The sequence below is a fragment of the Orbicella franksi genome, chromosome 15 (genome assembly GCF_964199315.1).
Source record: "Orbicella franksi chromosome 15, jaOrbFran1.1, whole genome shotgun sequence".
Lineage (NCBI taxonomy): Eukaryota > Metazoa > Cnidaria > Anthozoa > Scleractinia > Merulinidae > Orbicella > Orbicella franksi.
Genome location: NC_138159.1, coordinates 6281744 through 6308414, shown reverse-complemented (window position 1 = coordinate 6308414; position 26671 = coordinate 6281744). Strand labels below are relative to the sequence as shown.

Sequence of the window (26671 nt, the reverse complement as noted above, 5' to 3'; positions counted from 1 at the left end):
GCGGTGAATAAATTCTAGTGTTGGTTTCCCTTGATCGTCCAAACGAGAAGCCACCGAGAATCTAGTCTTTGCTCTGTTACATCTCGCATTAACTTCTGTCTAGCTAGCACAGTCTTGATCTAACTTTTGACTTCTTCTACTTCTACCACTTGACGAACAAATGCATACGCGCAATTAAATACCATATCGGTAGCTGTGTGTGGGCCACACGGGCGACTCACCTTGGAGGGTTAAACACTCTTTTAGAATACTAACCCAAACACTTTCACGCGACTTTCAGGAGCGAACCTACAAAGTTCTTGAAACAACCAATAGAAACTAAAGTTTATAGAATAAGAAACCCAAACAGGATCTTTTGTGGGAGATCCAGACCAAGTCCAGTAGACGAACCCAAGCATGACCATTGATGGGGTATTGTACGGAGTTTAAGAACTCTCGACAACTTGAAGTCACAAGACTCTGCGAAAACGCTCTTCAAACAGGAGAAATTTGCTTTGCGTTTTAATGTGGACACAAAACATTTTGAAACGGAGCTCTTCGACGAAAACGGTGGCTTTACGATAATCCTGTCATTGATTCCGACCTTCAAGGCTGCACTCAAGCATTACTGCCGCTGGTGATTGTTGCATTATCAAATTTCTTTAAATCTGAAAAATGAGCATAGTAACAGAATAGAGAAAAACAGGAGCAAAAACAGGAACATTCGTTTACTGTATATTGTGCTTCGTTGTCTTAATTTTTACAATAACATCAAGCAACTTTTCCGCCATATTGATTTTGGGTTCATGTCTTGTTGTTTTCAGGTTCCTCAGCAATGATGCTGGGGTACCAGGCCTCCTATTCAGAGACTGCTTGTGATTTTTTTGTTTTTTACTCTTTTTTCAATCTGACCGACCGACCCAATATCAGGAAACGCATTTAACGCTAAACGAAAAAAAAAAAAAAAAAAAAAAAAAAAAAAGGCGCGGCGGGGAGGGGAATGGCCTAATGTGGATGGTGCCTAAAGTAACTTGCACTGGACGAAATATATATTTTTTTCATGATCAGGGAAGGCAATTTTTAAACTGCTAATAAATTCAATTTTAAATCGCTAACACTAGTAATATAAAATTTATAAACAAAAGAGAGTTTTGATTTAACAAGGCGACGCTGCATGCAAGCCCGCATGTCACAAAATATTTTATTCGTCAAAATTCTCAATTTTACATTGTGTTTATTATTTGTTTAAATTCTCTCTAATTTACATCTTGTTTACATAAGGTAACAGATGTGTTAGCTTCGGTATTGCTTCACAATTGATATATCAAAATCAAATCGACGTGTTTATGCTTTTGTGTCTTTCACAGTTAACTATAAAGATACAAAAGAAAAGACTTAAAACAAAGGTGTCAATAGCTTTCCAAGCATACGTCCTTTCAACCTACTCGTCAAGCTATCTGCGTCACGCTATCTCGTCACGCTATCTGCCCTCTGGGGCTGCTCATCGCGCTATCTTGTCACGTTATCTGCTTATCACGCTATCAGCCTTTTCGGGCTGCTCGTCACGCTATCTGCGTGGGTGGCTAATTATCAACCCTCTCGTATCAGACGGTGAGAGGATTAGAAGAGTCAGAATGGCAGTTAAGAGAAGATGATGGGTCTGTTCCCTCATTTTTATGGTCGATTTCATTGCCTCGACAGCTGAAGAATATTGTAAATGGTCCGCTTCAATGAGCGAAATAATAAAATGTGAATGATATGGTTTGCCTCAGGGGTCGAAGTTGCTCTCTACACAAAGCTGTTTTGCATCACACGTCCCTAATCCCGTTTTCTCCCGTGACCAGCAAGCTGTACTCGGCAGTTTACTCAGAATACAAGTATTTTTTGCCTGGTCAGTTAATTTCACTACTCCGAATTTTCGAGATTGCACTGAGAGCAAAACTATCCTTCCGAAATAGGGCCTGATCGATATCTTCACACTTCCATTCGCGAATTAGCAAAATTTGCTCGTGTAATACTGTGATATACTGAGGTCAGTGGCAGTTTTGTGATTTTTAAAGCAAACATTTAAAGTAAATTTATTACAAATACTTTCATGAAATAGAGTATGTAGCAATATTTTGCTCACTGTCCCAAATATTGACTAGTTTTATTCGCTTTTCAATGATTGAGACACTGGAATTAAAAGCTAGGAACGCGCTCGCGTTGGTCGGCTGCTAACTGCTTTAGCCGTACGCCAGAGCGCATGCGGGCTGGTAATGGAACATTCAGACAGTTCTTCCGACTTATAACACCTAGCACACAATTACTGAATGGTTAATGAAACCTGTGTAACGCGCTTTAACCAATCAGAGTGGAGTTGGCTGCCTTCTCAGCCAATGAAATGTAAACAAAGCTGTCGTGAGTTGGCATACGTGAAGTTTCTCCCGCTTGCCACCAACTACATATGTTTATTTCAGTTATAATTCGTTCATTACGAAAACGCTTGCAAATTTCCAAAACAAAGGAAACGACGAACTACTTCAGGGAACCCTTGTTTGACAGAAGTTTGCAGGTTTTACATTGATTAGCAAAGGTGCTTTCTTTTTTAATATTCAGAAAATTTCCGTGAAGCGCCTCATGCACCCTACTGTTTCTTTCAAGACTTAATTTCCGTTAATCCCCAAAACCTTATGAACTTCCTTCAGATTCAGCTTTAGAAAGATAATTTTCGCAGCAAAATTTTACAAACGCCTCGCCTGTCAAAGAAGTCCAGATGGTCTTATTACAAGCCGTATTTTATTTGCATTCATTTTTATGACTATATTCAGTTCTTTCCGCCTGGTACTTAGTAAAAGATAAACTGCGCATTTTGCGGGAAGAGACCAAACTGCTTACTTTCTTTCAGGAACATTTTTATTCCGCTTCGCGTATGACCACAGTGGTTGTGACGGACGAGATATTTTAACAACGTGCAAACAAGCCGCTAAGAACATAAATGTCCTTGGGAAAACAAGGAGAGGAGTGACAACGTCAAGACGGTCAGGTGAATTCACTTTGAGTGGTAATCATGAAAACAATATGTGAAGATTCGCTGCTGTATTTCCCCTCAAACTCAGAAATTGAGGACCTCCATTCTACCTACATCGCCAATTATGTCTTCAACAGTTTTCTGTCCTACAACGCCATTGCGTTGAACATCGTAACAATCCACGCAATACGAAACACGGCGTCAATGCCAAAGACTATAAAAACATTGCTGCTGAGTCTTGCTGTTTCTGATGTTGGTATTGGTGCACTAGTTCTGCCATTTTATATTTCACTTCTGGTCGGCTGGTTACAACATAATTCCAGCTGTAGCAACAATGAAGTGTTCCACATCATTCTGTACTTGTTTTCTGTGGCATCGTTCTCTGGTGTTGTTGCTGTAAGTGTTGACAGGTTCTTGGCAATTCATCTTCATCTCAGATACCAGGAACTTGTGACTCACAAGCGAGTTGTTGCTCTAGTGATCTCAATATGGCTGCTTAGTGTGTTTCTTTCTTCACCAATGTTGCTTGTCTCACCCGATATTGTCTATGTTATTACTATCATTTCTGCAGTTGTCGGCCTGCTTGCTATGACGGTGGCATACGTCAGGATTTATTTAGCGGTACGCAGCTGAAGAATATTGTAAATGGTCCGCTTCAATGAGCGAAATAATAAAATGCGAATGATATGATTTGCCTCATGGGTCGAAGTTGCTCTCGACACAAAGCTGTTTTGCATCACACATCCCTAATCCCGTTTTCTCCCGTGACCAGCAAGCTGTACTCGGCAGTTTACTCAGAATACAAGTATCTTTTGCCTGGTCAGTTAATTTCACTACTCCGAATTCTCGAGATTGCACTGAGAGCAAAACTATCCTTCCGAAATAGGGCCTGATCGATATCTTCACATTTCCATTCGCGAATTAGCAAAACTTGCTCGTGTAATACTGTGATATACTGAGGTCAGTGGCAGTTTTGTGATTCTTAAAGCGAATATTTAAAGTAAATTAATATTACAAATACTTTCATGAAATAGGGTATGTAGCAATGTTTTGCTCGCTGTTCCATATATTAACCAGTTTTATTCGCTTTGCAATGACTGGGACACTGGAATTGAAAACTAGGAACGCGCTCACGTTGGTTTGCTGCTCACTGCTTTAGCCGTACGCCAGAGCGCATGCGGGCTGGTAATGGAACATTCAGACAGTTCTCCGACATACAACATCCAGCACACAATTACTAATTAGTTAATGAAACCCGCGCAACGCGCTTTAACAAATCAGAGTGGAGTTACTGCCTTCTCAGCCAATGAAATGCAAACAAAGCTGTCGTGAATTGGCATACGTGAAGTTTCGCACGCTTGCCACCGGCCGGTTATAATTCGTTCATGATTAGGAAAACGCTTGCAAATTTCCAAAACAAAGAAAACGACGAACTCCTTTTCAGGGAAGCCTTTTTTGACAGAAATTTGCAGGTTTTACATGGATTAGCATATGACAACGTTTGTATAAAACGTTTTTAAACTACACTCATGTCAAAGATGCTCCCTCTTTTTTTGTTTGAAATATTTAGAAAGTTTCCGTGAAGCACCTCATGTGCCCAACTATTTCTTTCAAGACTTAATTTCCGTTAATCCCCAAGACCTTATGAACTTCCTTCAGATTCAGCCTTAGAAAGATAATTTTCGCAGCAAAATTTTACAAACGCCTCGCCTGTCAAAGAAGTCCAGATGGTCCTTATACAAGTCGTATTTTATTTGCATTCATTTTAAAGACTATATACAGTTCTTTCCGCCTGGTATTTGGTAAAAGATGAACTGCGCATTTTGCGGGAAGAGACCAAACTGCTTATAATTTCTTTGAAAGACATTTTTATTCCGCTTCGCGTATGACCACAGTGGTTGTGACGGACGAGATATTTTAACAACGTGCAAACAAGCCGCTAAGAACATAATGTCCTTGGGAAAACAAGGAGAGGAGTGACAACGTCAAGACGGTCAGGTGAATTCACTTTGAGTGGTAATCATGAAAACAATATGTGAAGATTCGCTGCTGTATTTCCCCTCAAACTCAGAAATTGAGGACCTCCATTCTACCTACATCGCCAATTGTGTCTTCAACAGTTTTCTGTCCTACAACGCCATTGCGTTGAACATCGTAACAATCCACGCAATACGAAACACGGCGTCAATGCCAAAGACTATAAAAACATTGCTGCTGAGTCTTGCTGTTTCTGATGTTGGTATTGGTGCACTAGTTCTGCCATTTTATATTTCACTTCTGGTCGGCTGGTTACAACATAATTCCAGCTGTAGCAACAATGAAGTGTTCCACATCATTCTGTACTTGTTTTCTGTGGCTTCGTTCTCTGGTGTTGTTGCTGTAAGTGTTGACAGGTTCTTGGCAATTCATCTTCATCTCAGATACCAGGAACTTGTGACTCACAAGCGAGTTGTTGCTCTAGTGATCTCAATATGGCTGCTTAGTGTGCTTCTTTCTTTACCAATGTTGTTTGTCTCACCCGATATTGTCTATGTTATTACTATCATTTCTGCAGTTGTCGGCCTGCTTGTTATTACGGTGGCATACGTCAGAATTTATTTAGCGGTACGACGCCATAAGAATCAAATGCAGGCTCTAGCTCTTCAAGTACAACACTGTACACAGACCGTATGCTCGATTACCAGCCGCTTTTCGGTAGAGGGGACCGGACTCGAGATAACGACAGAAATCGAGCCTACACAGACCAGCGAAATGGCAAATTTTGCCACTCTCGTCAAATCTGCTTTTGGCACATTTTACGTGTACCTTCTGTTTTTGGTTTGTTATTTGCCTCACGTAATCTCCATGGCTGCCATCAAAATCCACGGCCCAAGTATTTCTTTGAGGAGATTTTTTCTTTATTCATTGACTCTCGTGTTTCTCAATTCAGTTTTGAACCCCATAATTTACTGTTGGAAGATGAGACACCTGAGACGTGCCTTCTTGAACATCTTACGGAACATCATTACTTGGCTCAGAAGTAGCGCATCATAATAATCATAGGACTTAAGGCTCCGTCTACACGCCTTAGTTAGACAACGTCCACACTACACCAGAGAAATTTGAAAACGCAGCTTTATTTTTACGATAAGGCCTACGGTTCACACTAATCCGTCACGAAAACGGAGCTTTTCGAAAACGCTCTTCAAACCGGAGGAATTTGAAAACGCCGGCTTTGCGTTTTCGTGAGGACAGAAAACATTTTGAAAACGGAGCTTTTTCAAAACGTAAATTTCTTTGGCCGAATTGTTTTCAAATCCAAATCCAAAATGACCGCCGGTTATTGTTGCGTTTTTAAATTCCTCCGGCGTAGTGGATGGGGCCTAAGAAGCCACACGGCATCACACTATTTGTAGGACTGGTTAAGTTATGTCTTGATTCTCCAAATTCAGTTTAATCGTTGTTGCCATACAATTTTCGTATATAACAAGTATTGCGCTTTGTCTCAAATCCGTGTATGAGAACGAACTAAAGCGTATAAGATTTTATCGATTTTTAGAATGACGTATCACTAAGACATCTTCAATTTTAGTTGTATTCTTAGATGTATTTAGGTAATTTTAGTTTTTGATTTTGTAGACACACGACCCAGTAAGCTTTCAGCTTTAAACATCATGGTGTTTAAATAAAGGCCGTATATTCCTATGTAACACAATGCTGAGGAATTAAAAGGAATGCGAAAAAGACATTCAATGTCTGATGTACTAAGTTCCATGGTCGTTTTATGATTAGAAAGAGATAAGTGAAGATAGCGAATATTTAAAATGTTAAGCCTGGTTGACACTTGTGACATGTCGACAGGATTGTTATGTTGCAGTGTGGACATGCTGACATAAATGACAGCATGTAAACATAACGACATAAGGAAAAAAACACTGATAGATTTCTTCCTTATCCATTATCAGCTAAATGAAAAAGTGCATGCCATAAAGGTAATGTGATTATGTTAGACAATGAGAAAAGTATGGAGAGTTGAAATATCTCGCGAAAGAAAACCTCTTTTCGAGCGTGAAACCCTCGCAGATCCTTGCACACCATCGTTGACAACGCCGCGGCTTCGGTTATTAAGCTATCGATGGATAGAATTATACACCCACTGTTGTCCTATCAAGTTGTGTTCAATTTGGAAGCACCTCTGACTTGTTCCACTCCAAACGCGAAAGATCAGCTCATCACTGCCATGCATGGCAGCCAGTTTGCTCACATCTTGGGCAAATGTCGCCCCTCTCACGGAATACACTGATCAGCGGAATTACCACAAAATCAATGTTTGCGACTCATGAATGGCTGACCGAGCGAGTGATTTGCCCCTAACTACTGTAACTCCTTCCATCTACACTTTCACTGGTCAAAAATGAATCACTGATTCTGTTGTAATTGCGGTATATGCCAAGATTCCAGTGTTTTCCTTACGCGATTCACTTCAAAGTTGCTCTGAAATCACAAGGTTAAACGCGTTTAGGCCCTCAGTCGATTGTTTCAGTCATCCTGAACAAACCTCCCCCTAAAATTACTCCTCTGAAACCCATAACATGATTAAATGTATCAATGGTTTACCTGAGCTACGTACACAAGATTACTCGCAAACAACGAAATCCGAGACACAACAGGAATTTGTTTCACACACAAGTCTAGACAACCAACTGATCTACAAACGAATGTTGTTTATGATATTCCCTGAGCAGATATTCCGTGAAACGATGTAGGAGAAACTGAAGGGTGTTTTAATACAAACCAGGAAGAAAGAACACATTACATGTATAAACACGAAAACCTACAAAAAAAGGTTCAAATATTGCCACTCATGGATGGTTGAAGAGCCTTTTTATTGACTTTTCGCGACGTATTCAGCACAAACGGATGCAATTTCTCTTTCTTTAATTTTTAATCGCACACCAGATGTCTGATATTTACAACCTTGTACACATTTGTTTCACAACAAGAACATACAAAAAACTATCTCATCAACATTTAGGCTAAATGCAAGTCAAGGGCAGCGTCTGTGGAGGAGGCTGGACTGAAAAAAAGGTTTTAAAATTAAAACTAAATATCGTCTCTTTTGGAAATGAGATCCACTGTATCTTTGACAATATTAATTTTTCCTGTTGCTCCGGGACACCAACATGGTTTGCTGCCATAAAAACTCAAAGTGTGACATTGAAATTGATATACAAAGATAAGAGTTATATGTGGCCTTTTATGTGAAGAGCTAGCTGAGTTTTTGATACTAACAGCTGACATCAATGTGATTTCAAGCTTACTAAGAACAAGGTGTTATTTTACTTATAATACACTGTACAAAACGATGACCAGAAGTGAGCGTATACTGCTGTTAACAAGCAATTCCTCTTCGTCTGCTCATGGTGGTTGCTCGTTTGTTTTCCCTGTTTTTGAGGCCTCTCTTTCGACGTTCTTCTCTGTGGAAAAAAAATAAAATAAAAATAATTTCTTGGTATTTTTCTACCGCAGGATGTCTAAACAGAATAATCTTACCTTAAAGACAATTGATTTAATAAATTGTTTAACAGTAAATTATTTGGATCATGTCTACTTTGTCTAAAGGCACCTGTGGTCAAGTGTCAACTAATTTTTGCAGACATGCTATTGAGTGTCAATCGATACATATGAGTCGGTTGACAATCGACCAAGTGTTGGCCCAGTGTTGATCAAGATGTTGACTGAGTGTTGATCAAGTGATCAAGTGATCAATCCAGGGTCAATAGAGAGTATTGATCGACATTGTCTGTGGATGCCTTTAGTACACATGATCCAATTATTTGAAGATCATTGTAGTCGTCATCATTATCATTATCCTTCTAGCACCTCAGGGGGGTGTGTGAGGCCACACATCAACTCTTTTCACCTTGCACAGTCTTTACCCACATTTTCAACCTGCATCCACGAGGTAAACCAAGTCTCTGCCATTCACTCTCAACCATTCAACATCAGGTTGTTCAAGATCATACTTTCTGCGCAATCAAATTATTAGTTGAATGGACTGTAGAAAATTCTCACCTTGACACAACTTTTGCATTTTTCACATCAATTTTATGGCTTTTCAATTTTGCTTCGCTGATAGTTGGTTTGCACTCCTCTTTGTATGAAGAAATAGGTTTAAGTTTTCCAGTATGGGGTTTGTATGGTAATGGTTTAGCCAGACTAGCTTGCAGATCAAATTTTTTCTTTGGAGTTGGAGTTGGGGCAGCTGGTATATTTGCTGGCAAAAATCTGTGAATTAAAAGAAAAAGAGAACTTTTAAAAGACTTTACTATCAATAATTGTTACATAAATTTCTGATGGAGAAATCACTTTCTAAACCTTACATGTAAATAATATTGCAAGCACTCAACACTGTGTGGAAGGCATGATAAAAAAAACTAGAGTCCTGGACAAACAGAGAGCATATCATTTTGTGCAAGATGTTTCACTGCTGTGTTTACCACTAAAATTGTTGCATAAAATATTGCAGCTCTAGCTAGAAGATTCATGCAACAATTTTAGGGGGGGGGGGGGGCACATGATATAATGTAACCATTATGAGCCATGTTGCATGCAATGATGCACCATGTGTCCTTAAAAGTTTGCTTTTGGGGGTAGGCATGCTAGGGGCATGCCCCAGAGGACCATATGGGAGAGTGAGTTCTTTTGAACCATGTAAAATATTGGATCCACACTTCTCAAATCTTGGTTAGAGAACCTTTCTTCTCAGGAGCTCAGCAAGCCCTTGCCCTCCTGACCAAGATTGTACTGAGAAAAACTATTGTGTCTAAAGCCCTGGTCAAACGGCGCATGATAGTCGATTCTCTCCTAACTATAATCAACTATCACCAACTATCATCAACTATCATTCACAAGGCCAAACTGCCTAAGAAGTTCCTGATAGTTGACGATAGTTCACCGGCAGTCGTGCGAGTGGTTAGTTTCAGGCTCTTTCTGTGTAAAAATGTGAACACTAATATGGCATCACGTGAGACAAACTTGTAAAAGTATGAATTTTTCGCGATGAAAGAGGGTGGCAGCTTGTTCACTGGTAATCGATTTGTTGGAGGAATGTACAGAAGATGAATCTGGAGAGCATTGGTGGAAGAGAGGATGGACAAGGGAATGGATCAAAAGGAGAAACGAAAGCGGGATGTTGAAATTGGTGGAAGAATTGCAAGTGGAGGACACTCCCGCTTACAAGGAAATGCTGCGCATGAACTGTGAAACATTTGAGGAAATATTGACTGCTATCGGGCCTGTGATTACCAAAACAGCTGACCGAAAAACTGTCATGAACTATCATACGTGTGGTCAAATGAGAAAAACTATCATCGACTATCATGAAGAATTTGAACAAGCTCAAAATGAATGATAGTTGGTGGTCAAACGGAAGCACGTGCTTCAACTATCATTGACTATAGGCCCTTTGCAGCTGGGGTCACGTGACCAAATTTTTCCTAAAAGGTTTTTGTATTATGGGCTACAACTAAAAGAATGCCAGAAATGGAAAGAGCGATCGAAAATACCAAAATGGCCAAGTTTGAGGCCCCAGGAAAAAACGAGTAAGTTTATACCATAGTTTGAACTTTTGGAAAATTTAGAGGATTCATATGGAAAATGTTGCTGGAGAGCAAGGTCTTGCTCTCCAGCAACATTTTTCCATACAAATCTTCTTATTCTTTCAAAAATTCAGACCATCATAAAATCTCACTCTCTGATGATGGGGGCCTCAAACTTGGCCATTTTGATATTTTCGACATGCTTTTTCCATTTCTGGCATTCGTTAGTTATAGCCCATAATTTTATGAAAAGTAGGTCACGTGATGGCTTAGCTGCAAAGGGCCTATTGTCAACTATCATCGCCTATCATGGGCTGTTTGACCAGGGCTTAACATTACGAAAAATGTAGTCATAAAAGAGGACCACATATAAAAATCTACAGCAAAATTTAAACCTGAAAGGCGTAACAGCCATTGATTTGCGAGCAGGATTTGCTGGTGTCTTTGGTCTTTTCTCTCCGGTTGTTGTTGTCGCAGCAAAGGATTTACGAGCTACAGGCGTCTTTGGCTTTCCCTCATTGTCAGCAGTTCCCGAGAAGATGGGCTTGAAAATTTTGGGTGATTTCAATTTGAGTTTTTTGCCACTTGTAGCAGCTGCTGTTGCTATGGTTACTCTTGTTTGCCTGTTTCCAGGTTGGAAGAATGGCTTTGCTACAGGAGAACCAAATACAAAGGTTGATGATTTGTCGAGGCTTGTTACAGTGGGCTTGAAAGTAACCTCAGCTGGTTTGCCCTGACTTTTTCTAGTGGCTCCAGTTGACTGCAAGAAAGCAACCAAAGAACAAGAATTCTCAAAAGTTCCCAATTAAACATCTTGTTAATCTGTTAAGTAAATCTTGCACTAAGAAAGTTTTCTAATCTGTGTGCTAATAGTAACAATTGAAACATACTTTTCTTGTGGGAGTTTTTGAGTTTCTGTTGCCAGACTTGCAACTTGAGTTTATGACTTGGTCATAAACAAGAAAAATTAGTTGACAATCGCAGTTGATAACACAATTGACATGTCAATAACTTTTCATCCATCTGTTGCTACCCTGCACGTCCACAAAGAACACATGGAGTAGCACACACTACTCATAATTCTTCTAACCAAAGTGGCTTCCAGTATACAAATACAGCTGTACAGCTTTGGACTGAATGCTGGTATAAGAAAAGATGCAAACCATGGGACATATGTGAAGCTAATAATGGCAGCCCTTCCTTCTTCTACTAAAAAAGTGTTGAGTGGTTGCGGACTTTCCATGATCCACTGAGGTGTAGCTGATTTGATAATAAAGTAAGAGCAGTCCATGTTTTGCGTAGTCTATTGAGTGTGCCTGCGAGTAAACCTCAAGGCAAAGGTGGCCGTGCGAAATCCTGGGGACAAGACGCACACAAAGGGAGGGATTCCTTTCTCGTCCTCAGGTCATTATTTCCTCAAGGTTTTCTTTTGCATCATGCACAACAGACTAAGCAAAAGAGTGACTACTTTCAGTCTAATTTGATAATCACAGTGGGAGTAACATGACTGAGATCCATGATTGTATTGTTTTGGGTTTTCCTTGCCTTGGTCCTCTCACCTTAGCTCTCTTGAGAGGCTGATTAAACCCTTCCATTCTTTTTCTTTTTTTCTCCAAATAGATATCAATAGAGTCCATTCTGAAAATTGGATAGTTAAGGGGAGGTGTTAGTTTTGAGTTTGACAGATTACAGGTCATATTTGTAAAACAAATTTCTGAGTATTCTAAGTGAATTTCAATGCATGCTCTTAAAAATCAATTATAATAATTGCAGTTTCAAAGTCACACCTTAAATTGCTAACCATCATACACTGATGTTACATACTAAAGTTTTATTGACTTACTTTTCAAACTGTGACTGGTGAATTTTGTTCCATTTAGCATCTGTAACAAGAAGATACAACAGCTTGAGTTACAAAGTAAGAGAAAACAGGCTGGACAAACTAATAGTAAGACTTATTGTCAGCCACAACCGAACACTGTCCTCAGAAAGTTTACATTGCTCAAATTGTAATCCAGATGCCTAACATTATTTATGAGAAGTCTGTTTTGTCAGCCAATTAAAATCTTACCTACGGTTAAGGAGCTGGAGACAAGAACACACGTAACTTACCCGGAGTTTTATTTGTTTGTACTGCTGATGAATCTTTATTTAAGAACTGAACAAATCTGGGAATCTTACATTCCACTGGCACTAAAAGAGGCAGAAAAAAGTTTTCCTTTAATACAAGGTAAATAAATTGTGATTTGTTTTTTGCTATTAATAAAAAAGCTTGTGAACCTAGATACACCTGCCTACATACATGTATTATATCTCAGGGCTGTCATTAAGTTTTGAGCCACCTGTTACCTTGGTCTTCACACCTGTAACAAACTTGTTACTTTGTGGGTGAATTGAATCAATAAAACGGCTTGCAATTTCATCTGTAACATGAAGGGCCAGGCATTGTGGGTTACAGCCCTTAACGACAGCCCTGTATCTTAACTTGTAACAAGAAGCGGGGTGGCTAAAAAGTATTGGTGAAGATTGCAGCTGCTTTTAAAGGGTGCTTAGTTTCAATTTTCTACAGAAAATATGGTTAACTTTTTGGGCGTGTTGTCATGGATGGATTGCAGTAAATAAACAGTAAGTTGTTTTCTTTCCATGTGCATAAATAACTATCAGCAGACAATATTATAAAACTTACTTTTTTCCTCAACTTTCTTATCAAGCTGGTCCATGAGTTGCTTCTTATAACTGTCACTGTCGCTGTCATCTTTTTGTTTGTCTCCTGCCTCAGGTTTGTTAACAACCTCATTGACATGAACCTCCGCACACAAAGTGTTTTGAATTTGCTTTTCTTGTGAAACAGAAGAACTAGGGACACCCAGGAAAAAGAAAGGCTACAAGTTAACTTTTCATTTTTTTTTTGAAGGAATTACCTTGAAATAATCCAAAATACAACCCAAGAGTTTGAAGGTCTTGGAGTAACGGAGTAACCTGACCATGTATGTGGCATTGCGCTGTAAACAACCCAATACCACAAGACATCAGAGCCCCTACCTTTTGACTACCATAATAATATTGTAATTAATAATGGTAATAGGACTGAGTGGAGTCCAGTTCAGTCTGTAATCAAACAAGGTGATTAACAAAATTGGACGACCCCGAAGCAGGAGTCCAATTTGTTAATCATGAGTATGATTACAGACTGAATTGGATGACGCAAAGCCCTGTTACCAATTAATCAAAACTATGACAAATTTTGAGAAATGAACAAACCATTGCTTGAGCGCTGAACGATTAAACATGGTTATGAACGCTGAAAAACACAGTTTACTCAACAAAGGGCACCGCAACAGTATGTGTAAAATGATGTGTACTGTCCAATTACAAGCATGATGCATACACTGCCCAATTAATGCTCAAATCGGGCTGCTGATAGCCAATCATGTTCGAGAATTTTGTTATAGTTTTGATTAAGTAGGTAATTGTTGGAAATCAACAATTAATTCCTTATCTAAGCTGGTTACTCAGCTCTGCCAAGCTATTTTTTTGCCTCAACAATCAAACTGCGAACTTCAAAACTTTGTGACAATTGTGTGCCCCTATTCTAATAAAACTTCCATTGCATGTTACATTCAAGAGATTGACGCTAAATAAACTGACCAGAGAAGTGTTCAAATTATGTGTTCTGTATTCTTTGTGTGTATGTATGAATGTAACATTCAACGAACTGACTTGGAATAAAGAATATTTTTATGGTGTTTCCCTACCTCTCTGCTTTCACAGAATTTTGTGATGCATACTCCCTAAGTGCTTCGATAAGCTGAGAATTCTGAAAGATGAAAAAGAATTTGGAATGATTACTGCACTCTCTAAACAACGTAATTATCCGCAAGACGAGCCAAGAAATATTACGATTCGGGGGATCGGAGTTCTCTTTCAGGTACTTAGTAAAGGCTGTAAACCACACGGGAGAAAGTTTAATATGTCAGTGGACGAGAAATCGAGCTTTGATTCGATCAAGTTCAGTGTGTCTCACTCGAAGCAATCATATCGATCAGTGAAGGAGTACATTTGAATCGCGGGCTAATAACATGCAGTTTTGTCACGCTCAGTAAAACAGTACAAGGCTAATGAGTGACTAATAACAGCTGACAAATAAAAGTTCATAAACACGGACTTTTGTGCATAATTTAGCGTATAACCCTTGTCCAGGAAAGCTCCTATGGGAACGTGAAGATTGAAAAGCACATACCTTGCTGTTCGCTTTGATTCCAACGCTCTTACACAGCTTTTGAAGTTCGCCGCGTTTCATTCCTTCAAGCTCGTTTACGTTGAAAGTCACCTCCATTTTCCACATGAGATTAGGCTCCCTACAACTCTATCAGATCTCTCAAATATAACAAGCCTGGCTTAAGTAGTATTGTTCTGTTTCGCTCAAAACGAGATTTACTTCAACAAGGTTCAATCTCAACCGCGTTTGACTTTCGAACGTTTGATCGATAACAGGTGAAATATTCAAATTGACACACTTGTTCTTGATTGGTCGATATTCAAAAACGCGCGCGCCTGAAAACTAGTACTTAGTCTTCACACATTTACAAGGAACGCCTTGGTGTTTACATTTTTCACTAAAGTGGGTTGCCTGAGGTAAGAAAAACATCCAAAGATATTGTTTGGGTTCGGATAAATTGCATTCTATCAATATTTGTCTAATAGTCGACGATACAGTACTTCAAGTATTCATGTTTGCAAGGAAAATACGGGCTTTATGCATGGTTTTTACCCCGGTTCTCAGCGACATAACTTTTCGAACACTCGATCAAAGCGGCGTTCGATGCCTTTCACGAAGTGTCAGATAGCGTTGGTCTGTGCTGTCATCTGTAACTGTATCATTTTGTTCTACGTGTCCCATGTACAGAACATAAACGGGGAGTGGCCGGAACAAAGTCGATTAGCAGCAGTTAAAAACAAAATTGCCTTCCGCGGCGGAAACAGAGCTTGGCAATTTGAAAACGAAGTGACGATTGTCTTGCTCGAATTTGAAGTATTCGAAAATGACATCGGCCGCACGGTTCGTTCCTTCAAGGAATACTTCCCAAACGTCCATATTGTTATTATATCACACAGAAGACCTTACCCGCCATTAGATCTCCCGAATGGGAAAATTCAGCTGGTTGTACGAGAAGTATCTCCAGATCAAAAGCAATCATCTGGAAGGCCAGAGAATTATATCACGACACCCTACGTCATGTTTGTGCCAGATAGTGTCCGACTCGACTCAGCAAGCTTGCCAATTATGATGCTTGAAGAACTCAAAGCTTCATCTAGTTTAACACCTCAGTATAAAGTTGTTGCAGTGCCTGTGAAATCAAAAAAGGCTATCGAGTGCAACAAGGTTGCTTTTGATCTCAAGCGTTGGACGTTAGAGTATTCAGTTTCTGAAGAGCAGGCGCAGAGTTACTACAGAACTTGTGATTCTGTTGGCCCAAGTCAAGTGGTTTTGTTAAAAGCAGCATTTCTTCACAGCCTTAGCACACCCTACATGCGACCTTTTCCTCAAAGTTTGTTTATTCAAGCATCGCTGCACCATATTAAAACAAAACTACTCCACAAGGTGTCTTTCTCGCAGGGATTCAAGCTATTTACCAATGCTCACTCAAAATGGAAATATGAGAACAATATTAAAACAAGAACAGTTGACATGCACAAGAGATTAGGTATCAAGAAAGTCGTTCTCCCCTCTGGGCAGGTAGACTGGTATGGCTGTAGTAAAAACACAGGACGTTGTTTTGGTACTGTTCATCAAGACATGCCTGAGTATCTTTACATGTCGCGATGGACACCACCTTGCTGCCTTGAAAACCTGCGAGAAACAGCACGTTACCTCTTCAACATTCTAAACAAGGCAGGTGTTAGCTATTGGCTGGAGGGCGGCAGTCTGTTAGGTGCTGCTCGTTATGGTGATGTCATTCCCTGGGACTATGATGTTGATATTGGCATTTATCAGCATGAAATCAGCAAGTGCTCATATCTTGTTGATGCAGAAAAACAGTCCAATGATGGAAAATCATTTGTCGACAATCAAGGCTTCACTTGGGAGAAAGCAACTGAAGGAGAGTTTTTTAGGATTCAGTACAGCCAATACAATCATTTGCATGTTGATATTTTTCCTTTCTTCGAAAAAGATGGAATTATGACAAAGAAGACATGGTTTGAAACTCACAGACAAGACAGGGAATTTCCTGCACATTATTTGAAGCCTCTAGGGACAATTGACTTTATTGGAATCAAAGCATCAGCTCCCAACAATGTTCGGGAATTTCTGGAGTTCAAGTTTGGTAAAGGAGTTGTTGAAAATCCTCAGTATCCAAACCCATCAAAGCTAAAGAAGAAACCCACCAGCAAGTCTTGATTTTTTTCCAGAAGAGTCATGTTATGTGACACACGTTGCGTGACATGGCCCTTTATCTACTTCTTAATGCTTCGATCCATGCCCTCAAGGTAAATGCATTAGCCTTGGGATTAAATGATCTGAGTTCCAGTAAAGTATATTATTAAACAACCCATCTCATTCCCAGGGTCACTCTTCTCCCCACCCCTAAGAGCATGAGGGACCCTAGATGTGACGATGACAACTCTGTGCTCTGATGAAGGGCTAATGCAAAACATCAGCTTTACAAAATAATTCACTTTGCTGGTTAATTTACATTTATCAACTTGAAGTTAATATATGGTTTAGTGTTAGCCAAAGGTGATCTGTCAAAATGCTGGACGTACATGTGGCCTAGAATGGACCAAAAGTTATCTAAGGGGTGTTAACCAAGCGATATTCCTGTTCATAGATTCTGCCAATCATGGAAGCATTGGCTTTTTTGAGCCATGAGGCTTATGAATTCCTATGCTGTACTTATCCAACTTTCTAGATGCTACTCAAGATCTCTCACTTTAATGTCTTCTGTTTGCATGCTCTGTCTGATAATTTAATACTTTGACTAAGATGATTTTTCAAAATATGAAGTTTGCTTTATAAATAGTTTAGCTAGGATTTTAAACATGTAAGTATAAATAAATCAAGGATCATACTATATTCGTGAACTTGTAATATTGTTTATGATTTTCTGTGTAAGTGTGATGTATAGAGATCTTTTTAAATTTTCCAAAATAATTAATTTCTATTTTATTGATATTTCATAATATTACAATTATTGTAAATGTAAAAGGACTCTGCCATTCATTATTTAACCTTGAATAACATTATTACTGCTTTCTTCCAGCATCCCTAATGACTGACTCTATACTTATTTTCAATGTATAAAGAGATTATTGCTACAAGAAACTGGTCTGTTGTTGGCTGAAATAACTCAGTGAAGTACTTCTTGGAATGCTCTTTTGCATGCAGTAAGGACGCTTCTTATAAAAATCATAAATAAATATTTTAAACTGTATTATCCAGTTTGGTTTTTCAGTGACTTTGCCTTAATTTCTGCTACATCTACAAATCACACACTCCCCAGCGTTCACTTTTGTTTATGATTTATTCCAAAAAATTTTGTGTCTTGTTAGTATAAAATATGAAGAAAGTACTCTGTATGCTTATATCTGTATCATAAGCCAAAGAGCCAAAGCTAAATACAACACTGTTACAGAAGGGTGCTTTTGAAATGAACCCCTATGAGGTACCAAGTCCTGTTTTATGGGCATGGCTTGAAATGTTTTTCACCCCTAAAAGGGTACTATTAAACAACACATCATCTCCTATCATATATTTTGGATCAGTACCCTAAAAGGTACCAAAATGTTCTTGCTGTACCTTTTGAGGCTCAACACCACAGAAAGTATCAAAACCACTTTTTTAACCCCTAAAAGGTATGACAAGCACCCCTGTTCTGTTTGTACCGGAGCCCCCCTCCCCCCCCCCCCAGATTCTGTGGTTGTTCTATAAGTGTCTTTGCAAGAGTAGTTTGCAGGGACATGGTTCATACCCTCTTTTAATTTGGACTAAAAACTCACGGACTTTTCAAGGACATAAGTTCCTGACCACAAATCCAATATTTCAAGACTGTCCACTCAAAAAAGTACCATTAGATATTATTTTAGAATGTGACACCAGATGCACATCAGGGGTAGCCTGTGTCACAGATGCAACCTATCATGGGGAAATTTCTGTCTGCGATGCAGGCTAGTTTAAGGGTCACCTGCCCAATTTGTTCCAGTCAAGGTCTTTTTTTTAGTTCCTCCACCATGTGGAAAGAGCATTTTCTTGGGGTTAATTTTTGGTCCAGGGATTGTTGTTGTTGTTGTTTTTTTTTTTGGGGGGGGGGGGGGAGGGTTTGTTCCAAGCCCAAGATTTTTGGGGGGTTTTGATTTTTGTCTCCATTTTAATAATCATCATTGTCACTTGAAAACCTGAGTTATACCCCCTGGTATATGCAAATGTTTCCACGAGATCACTGTGAGACAATACTCTTATGATTCTAAAGCTAACATATCAATAAATTTGTGAAAATTTGAACATTTCTGTTGCATCCCTGAAAAACATGTGGGCAGAATTTTTCCTCAAATTGTCAAATATCCAAGAAACCCAGATTGAAGCTAAATAAATTTATTGTCATGAGAAAATTAAGTATGTTTTAGGTTTCAATTGAGAATTAATCGATTTCCCAAAGGGGAATTGCTTTGTTTTCTGTTTTATCCAAAGGCCGTTTCCCGCGATCTAAAATGCCAGCGTGTGATTGGAACAAAACCGTTGAATGTTCTGGACGATTGACCCGATCTTTTTCGTGACCACTCGCGTTCCTGATTGGCCCTCTGAGAATAGATAATATATGCAGGAATATTGAATATCAAGCGAGCGAGTCCCGGCCCAGTTTTTGGGCGTCTCACAGTGCTTTTGATCAAGGATTCGATTGTCGCGTTCCTTGAAGCGCCCGCTTTAGCCGTGAAACTACAGCGAACTGCGCGGTCGATTGGGGCAATACAATCATGTCTGTTGATGTAAAACACCCGCTTGATGCGGCCAGCACTGATCTGTTAGAAGTAAGTCGCCATAGACTTGAACCACTCTCGACAAAGATGGAGGAGCGAGATGCAGACGTCATGAAGGTGCGTTTAACTTGATTTTTTTCAAAGATCGGCTTTTCATAAATCAACGACCTACTAAGCGAGGTATTCGTTAGGGTAAGGGCTTTATTTGAGACGAATCGGCAATAGTTTTTTTTCCCCAGGAAAGGTCTTATGTGGGCTGAATGTTTGAAATGTCACTTGTATTAGTGCGTGACGAAAGATGAGCTTGCTTCTAAAATGTGCGAACCGAATGATCACTCCTTCGATTGTTGAGTTCTTGGTTATCAAGCGAAACCTGAATGCAACGTAAAAATTAAATCAATCTCTAGGTATGGATTTATGGATTGAAGCCACGATGAGTATATATTGAAATTACTTATTTAAAGTCAAAGTCTGCAAGCTGGCTGACGGCAATATAAGCTTACGAATCCAAGCTTGCATATAACTTTCATTTGTCTCGCATGTGTTTTCGTTTCGAAGAATTCTTTGTATGTTCGATTCTATCGTTTCCAATTCTATGCAGTTTTTAATTATTTGCTCTCAAGTTTGCGTTGAAGATGCATGCAAACACGAACCTAAGTCGGTTCAAGCAGCAAGTTTCCAATTATTAAAAGGCTACATCGAGACGTGGTCAGAATCGAATGCAAACACGGTCGAACATGCTGGCATTTCGAGAATCTGTGTAAAACGATCGAGCTTGTTACTGTAAATCAAAGTTGTATCTGAACGTCCTTCGATTCATAGTTTGCTAACATGATGCCATAAAATAACTTGTGAAACAACAAATGGCTTGGTGGTTGCATGAGGGAGTACTTCATGCTTTCGAAACATGTTCACAGTCAAAGTTGACCACGTTTCAGTGATCGCGACCATCACACGTTAAACGCCAGTCAAACGTGTTCTTCACACAGTGAATATGGCCGTTGGATGAAGTTTTATGCGTTTGATCGTTCCTTGCTGGAATATTATCAATACAAATAGCGTTGATGCAAATTTCCACGCTTTCAACCCGCCCATTCATTGAGTCGGTCGGCGCGTCCCATGATTCTTGATTGTTGCTTGTCATCGAAATCAACGTCGTAAAATGCGACTTTTTAGTTAAAACGTGCGTTTACTCTTTGTTTTCCGTATCTTTCTGTAGTAATACGAAGGATTCCTTATGTTTCTGCTTTATGAAAATTAGGGTTCAATACGATCCATAAGACAATTCATGTTGCATTCACAAACTGCGGCTGAATATATGATTTACGTCGAATCGAAGACTTGATCGAGAAGGGCATTTTGTTGGGTTCCTTGAGCTTTATGTTTCCTCACGCAAATCACACACTTTCGAACAATTTCCAGCAGAGATCGCAGCAGTCAATTCAAATGATGAGATTCTAAAGTAACATTTTAAATTCACGCAAAAGTGTAGAAAACATTATCGTGAAATATTGTTTACGGTTGTTTATGTGGTGCATATCTACAGCTTTGTATTGTTACCTGAAGTGCGAAAGTTTTGTGGTATAGTTTCATTGCAGTAGTGTATTTGTAACAAATGATGAGCAGTTTTGGAGCAATCCATGATGATATTAATGATTTAAAACCTGCAAAAGAGTTCTTACAGAAGCAGTGAAATGTTTTGACTAGACCTGTCAATGTTAACTTCCCCATATTTTGAGTCAAAGTGGAAGAACTGTATAATGCAGATGCAAACAATTCGCCACAATTGCAAGTATTATTTGCAAAATATTTTTAACGAAGGTGAAGGTCACATTTCTAGGTAGCAATATGAGCAAGTTGCCCACAGACCTAAATCGTTTGAGTCAAAATTGCCCAATCAGCCGCCAATAACTGGAATCTATGTCTACATGTAGGTCAAGAATAAATATTTGCAATCTCATCAACTTTTAAGCCTTTCAGTACCAAATTGCAAAATGAAAATTCCCCTTTCTCATTGTTATAAATGACATTTGAGGTTGTTGTGAAAATATGATGATTCAGCAAAATTTTGTGAGAAGGGTTTAAAAGAGAGGACCCCCCCCCCCCCCTAATAAGTGGTTTTCATTTTTCAGACACATGTCATTGTCAATGACAAGAAAATAACTTGTTTTGATGTTAAATCATGTCATACATCATTGCACATATTTGCTTCAGTTTGTTGACTACTGCAAATGACAAGAAGCTGGATTTTTACATATCATTATGTGTCTGGAGTCAAAGTTGAATACCTGACATCTCAAAGCTTTTCAACATTTTGCACATAAGAGAAGTCGAGTTTTGTTTGATCGTTTGCAAGGAATGCTGCCACTTGTTTTCATGAACATCAAGACAAATTCTTGATCGTAGGGCATTAAGTGTTCATTATTTTAATCTGTCACATTATCCATTTAATAATTATGAAAAATTATGATTTTAACTGTAGTAGCTTGTTGTGCAAATATTATTAATAGCTACTTGCTCATGCATAATAGTACAGCTGTTTGCAGGGCTCATTAGCCAGAAAAAAATTAAGGCTGAAGCAATGTCCATGGTTAAATTCTCTTCCTTGGTATTAAAGCAGTATTTTACTTTCCCCTTCAAAAAACAAACAGAAACAAAAAATCTTCCCATTTATAAACTTGGTGGCAGCCTAATTGAAAAGATCCTGATTGACTTTTTTACAGCCCTTCAGGCAGGCCTCACTTGTTTGCCAAAAAGTTTGAGGCTAGGCTAAGGATCTCCTACTGTCTTAGATGTGTTGCATGTAAATTGCTACATAGTGCGTATGCACGAAACATGCAATATCTTAGGAATCAATTTCTTAGGAAGCAATTTCTTTTGAAACTAATTGGTATTGAAGGTTTACACTGTAAACGTGTAAATGTGTATTTGAGTTCAAGTAACTGATTACTCTATGTACGGTCTCATAATTTTCACCTGTACCAGGGCTTGTCATCTGGGGCAAGCAGATTGTCCTGCCAGGCAAGTAACTTCATTCTCACTCGCCTTATGGACCAGGGCCCAGGCAAGTCATCTGCCAACTTAATTAATTTAAACAAAGTAAACAAAGACTTGCCCAGGGTCAAGCAATATTTGAGAGCTGCTTGTCTGAAGCTAGGATAAGCTGGAATTCAAGTTTTTTCAAAACATTGCATGTGCATGGTTATGATTCAACATTTTTGCATTTTGCCACCAGTACTGATCAGACATCAACTACTCTCAAGCAATTGCCTCTTTTGTCTCAACTTTTGGTTAAATTTAAATATTATTTTATTCGAAACACTTGTAGAGTAGAGTTCTTTCTTATCTTCTCCACAAACAAAAAAATTGATCTTTGTAATTAGTTTTCCCAAATGTAGTACTGGCCAGACAATAACTTTTCTGCGAATTCCAGGCTTTCTTGGCCTTGCAAAAGAAACTGTGACCTGACACATGTAACAGCATGGAAAAAATCTGAGACGGTGTGACCAGAGTGATTTGACTATGATTCACTAAAATTCTGCAAGACACAATCTTGTATTGCTACATATAACACTATATACATGTACATGTAGTTGGCAACCAAAGTGCTCTATAATTTTTCTCTAGCACAATCTGCTTGCCAAGGACAATAAATTTATAATTATTTGTTGATTTGCATCAGCAGTTGTTAAATTCTTGTTGGATTTCTATGATTGCTATGAATGGATGTGAAATATATCCAAGAGATTAGTATTCTGGTATAAAACCAGTCATGATTTTTGGATGGTTGATTTTGACAGGTCCTTGCAACCTTGGCCAAAATCTTTGTTTCTGTTATGGAGATATCGGTGGTGTAGTTGGATTTACATGGAAAAGAATCAGATTCAGAGATTTCATATTTTTCCATCAAAGGAATGCATCTTGCTAACACATGTAGTTCTGTACACCTGTAACTACAACATTGTGTACAGTATGCATCTCTGATTTAACTAAGTTAAACATGATCAAATTTACAGACGTTTGCAACTGTTTGGAAAACTAAGTTTAAGCTTATGCAGGCATGTCTAAATATTTTTGCAAAACTTTTTGGAAATGCATGCATTTGTACATGTCTGATCTTTTGCACATTGCAGAGCAGCATTATATTATGAGCAGAAAGTTGCTATCGTCAAATAGAGCAAGCTAATCCAAGAAATTTTTGGTGCTTGAGCTTATATCAAAGTCAATATAAGCCTAATATATGTAAGAAAATGCTATTTTACAGTAAACAGAATATTTTATTAATAAAAGGTCAAAAGGTTATTGTGGTCTGCTTTAAAAGCTATTTAGGTGAATAATAAGAAATTTATCACTCTCACTGTGGATTAAAATTGTTCTCTAAAAACAAACAAACTTACCGCCTTCGTAAATGGTGAGAAATTGCTGTAAAATTGAAAAGAAATTGCTCCGTTGGTGTTAATTTCATTGCTGTTAGCTTGTATTTCCCGGGCATAATGTATTCTCAAAGAGCTCGTGACTCACGAGCTATAAAAAGCAACTCCATTGGCTGGTTGTTTTATTAGACGCTTTCTGATTGGCTATCGCCCATTTCTGGTAGGGCGGGGAAGCTAAAAGGTGTCACGTGGAATGCGCTGCGGTGCCCAGTAGTTAAGTCAGTTTTTGCATTCTCCGTTTGTTTTCCTCGTGAAAGTTTATGTACGATGTTAAAGCGTCCTCTTTAATTCAAAAAGAAGCTGGCTACCTCAGATTTCGTGGACGGTATTCGACAGGGTCGCGGGATTTGATCAAAAGAGGCGCTAGGTATTTGTGTTGAATTGGTTCACATCAATTGTAGGTTCAGTTCGTCGAGTGGTTACCGTGACAAATACTACAGAAATCAAGCAAATATACCACCGAGAAAGAAGCGGAGTTTTAAGTTGATCTGTCCTAGAAAGGCAGTATTGTTTCGCTGCGAAATCTTTGTACGTTTAGCTTCATTTTAGGCCGAAAGATCGAAAGGGTTTACATCGCGTTCGCACCCCTTCGTGCCTCGCTTGAATTAGCTTTCCTAATGTTCTTCTCCTCTAAATTTGGGTTTAAGAAGAAACGAAGTACTTATTATTATACTCTCTCATGTTCCAGGCTTTTATCCAGTCTATGGGAACAATGGGTGAGGTTTCAGCAGACTATAGGGACTCCGAAGAAGATCAGTGGATGGAACAACAGAGTTCGGCGAGACTCTTCGAAAGATCACGAATCAAAGTTCTAGCAGGTTCGTGATTCTATTGTTGTCTGCCATGTGTAATCACGGTTGGAAAATGGCGAACACGTAGCTCATAAACGCATCTCTGCTAATGATAAGCATGTGTACTTGCATGTGAGCGGCATGTTTTATTCAGTCTTAACTGAAGATAAAATGTAAATAATTTATTATCTTCGTATAGCGATCACTTTGTACATATTGAGTTTTATGGCTTCAAGCAATGTCAGTTTTGATCGGTTATCGTATGTCTTGGCTCGATACGTTTAATTGCTCATGTGAAATAGCTTTGAGGTACGAAGACATTCTAAGATGGAGGAAATTAATAAGCTTTTCCTGCACCCGACTTTATTGTTTTGCTTCGATCGTGTTTTGGTTTTCGCCGCATGCCGAGGAACCGAGTTGATTGAGCCATCAACTTTTTGCCAGACAGGTTTACCGCTTATCACATCTCGAATATTTCCCTCTTACCCAGACAGAACCTGAAACGAATTAAATAGATATCGAAGCGGGATTGTCTGGTAAAAGTCGCAATATTTAAGTCGAATTTTAATTAAGGTGATAGGTGGGGTTCCGACGTGAAAATTGCGTGATCTTTTGACCAGCGTGCAAATTGATAATTTGCAGGTAACTAAGAACGAAATAGGTCTAATACTGCGGTTGTTTACTAGTTATTTGCTTGCATGTTTTCACTCACAATAAAGAAAATTCCGTGTTCATTGTTTTATCATTAGAATATAAAAAGTGTTCCTCAAGAACAACGAAAAAATGATGAGGTGATGTTGTTCTTTCCTAATGAAACTTATCTTTCCGTTTCGTGGTATTCGAACCGAAGATCGGATCCAATATTGCTTGCCTTGCTTCCAACGATTTAACTACAAAGATAGGTACACATAAACTTGTTTACATCGTTTGGAATTTCCCACACCTCAGGTGACGAAATAAATCAGATGTACATTTCAATAACCTTGTCATATATTAATTGTATTTTCTGCCGTACCTGCGTTGCTAATTATTTTACACAAAATTTTGACGATGAATTGTAAAAGTATTTATTTATTTATTTGATTAAGTTTGAACAGTCATCTTGCTTCTTGGAAATTCTGACTATATTATAGTACTGCATTTAAGATTAGCCAGTGGCCTAATGTACCTGTAAGTTGAATTTTAACAGCTTAATAAACGTGAGCCTACACTTAAGTGCAGGCTTTGGTACCTACTGTATGTCAGTGTTTCTTTGAGGGGAGGGGATACAGAATCATTACCATGTTATGATGGTGGGATTATCTTAGATTAGATAACATTATTTCAAGTATTTTATTTGCGTTTAGACAGTTCTGTGTAAATTTATTCCTTTGATTATTTGCAGATGAAAGAGAAAAAGTTCAACGTAAGACATTCACAAAATGGATTAACTCACATCTTCAACGGGTTGGAGCCAGGGTAAATGATATGTACCATGATCTGCAAGATGGAAAAAAGCTCATTCTACTTCTTGAGATTCTCTCTGGAGAAAAACTGGTAAGAGCCTGCACATTTAATAATGTCTAGCAATTATTAACAAACAGTACTTTTTTTGGATTATTTTAGGAGTATCAAGGATTCTTCTTAATTTCTATGCATCATTGTTATCTTCAGTCTTTAAAAAGTGTTATTTTTTCCACAGTCGCTGAAAATATAAACCCAGAATACTTATTATCTATTTAAATGCTTACTTTTTCTCGCTCATTTTTTTTTCACATGTATAGCCTAAACCATCCAAAGGGAGAATGAGAATTCACCAACTTGAAAATGTAGACAAAGCTTTGACATTCTTGAAACAAAAACAGGTAAGCAGATTAAGTTCTTTCTTTGATGAAGCATTTTTTGTTTGCAGGTTCAACACCAAAA

General features: G+C 38.6%; 4 protein-coding genes across 5 annotated transcripts in view; 3 read left to right on the top strand and 1 right to left on the bottom strand.

The window, feature by feature from the left end:
* Nucleotides 1-5011: 5011 nt before the first annotated feature.
* Nucleotides 5012-6022, top strand: LOC145470608 (adenosine receptor A2a-like). The gene has a single exon (XM_081454413.1). It carries the CDS (start codon nucleotides 5012-5014, stop codon nucleotides 6020-6022), a length of 1011 nt encoding a protein of 336 aa, XP_081310539.1.
* Nucleotides 6023-7873: 1851 nt separating this feature from the next.
* LOC145469765 (nucleolar and spindle-associated protein 1-like) lies at nucleotides 7874-15035 on the bottom strand. The gene is made up of 9 exons (XM_081453567.1): nucleotides 14810-15035; nucleotides 14325-14386; nucleotides 13256-13425; nucleotides 12682-12762; nucleotides 12413-12452; nucleotides 12129-12207; nucleotides 10965-11329; nucleotides 9044-9256; nucleotides 7874-8445 (listed from the first exon to the last, which is right to left on the bottom strand). The coding sequence occupies exons 1-9, from the start codon at nucleotides 14912-14914 to the stop codon at nucleotides 8361-8363; spliced, it is 1200 nt and encodes a 399-aa protein (XP_081309693.1). The 5' UTR covers nucleotides 14915-15035; the 3' UTR covers nucleotides 7874-8360.
* Nucleotides 15036-15203: 168 nt separating this feature from the next.
* LOC145469749 (ribitol 5-phosphate transferase FKRP-like) lies at nucleotides 15204-18002 on the top strand. Its single transcript, XM_081453542.1, has one exon. The coding sequence runs from the start codon at nucleotides 15326-15328 to the stop codon at nucleotides 16967-16969; it is 1644 nt and encodes a 547-aa protein (XP_081309668.1). The 5' UTR covers nucleotides 15204-15325; the 3' UTR covers nucleotides 16970-18002.
* Nucleotides 18003-19414: 1412 nt separating this feature from the next.
* Nucleotides 19415-26671, top strand: part of LOC145469680 (spectrin beta chain, non-erythrocytic 1-like) — a 33389-nt gene continuing 26132 nt past the window's right edge. The window contains exons 1-4 of one of the 2 annotated variants that reach the window (XM_081453435.1): nucleotides 19415-19659; nucleotides 24664-24793; nucleotides 26151-26302; nucleotides 26530-26610. In XM_081453435.1, coding sequence (XP_081309561.1) covers nucleotides 19540-19659; nucleotides 24664-24793; nucleotides 26151-26302; nucleotides 26530-26610 — 483 coding nt within the window. In that variant the 5' untranslated portion in view covers nucleotides 19415-19539. Of the gene's footprint in view, nucleotides 19660-23997; nucleotides 24343-24663; nucleotides 24794-26150; nucleotides 26303-26529; nucleotides 26611-26671 lie in introns of those variants that run through there. The other variant, XM_081453436.1, reaches the window with a different exon arrangement.

What these genes read in the sequence shown, in the direction of transcription:
- LOC145470608 (XM_081454413.1), top strand. Translation starts at nt 5,012, where the DNA reads ATGAAAACAATATGTGAAGATTCGCTGCTGTATTTCCCCTCAAACTCA.
- LOC145469765 (XM_081453567.1), bottom strand. Translation starts at nt 14,914, where the DNA reads ATGTGGAAAATGGAGGTGACTTTCAACGTAAACGAGCTTGAAGGAATG. An exon ending in AATTCTGTGAAAGCAGAGAG is followed by an intron (nt 13,426 to 14,324) that starts GTAGGGAAACAC and finishes GGGTGTCCCTAG; the next exon opens with TTCTTCTGTTTCACAAGAAA. An exon ending in AATGCAAAAGTTGTGTCAAG is followed by an intron (nt 8,446 to 9,043) that starts GTGAGAATTTTC and finishes TTTTTTCCACAG; the next exon opens with AGAAGAACGTCGAAAGAGAG.
- LOC145469749 (XM_081453542.1), top strand. Translation starts at nt 15,326, where the DNA reads ATGCATGGTTTTTACCCCGGTTCTCAGCGACATAACTTTTCGAACACT.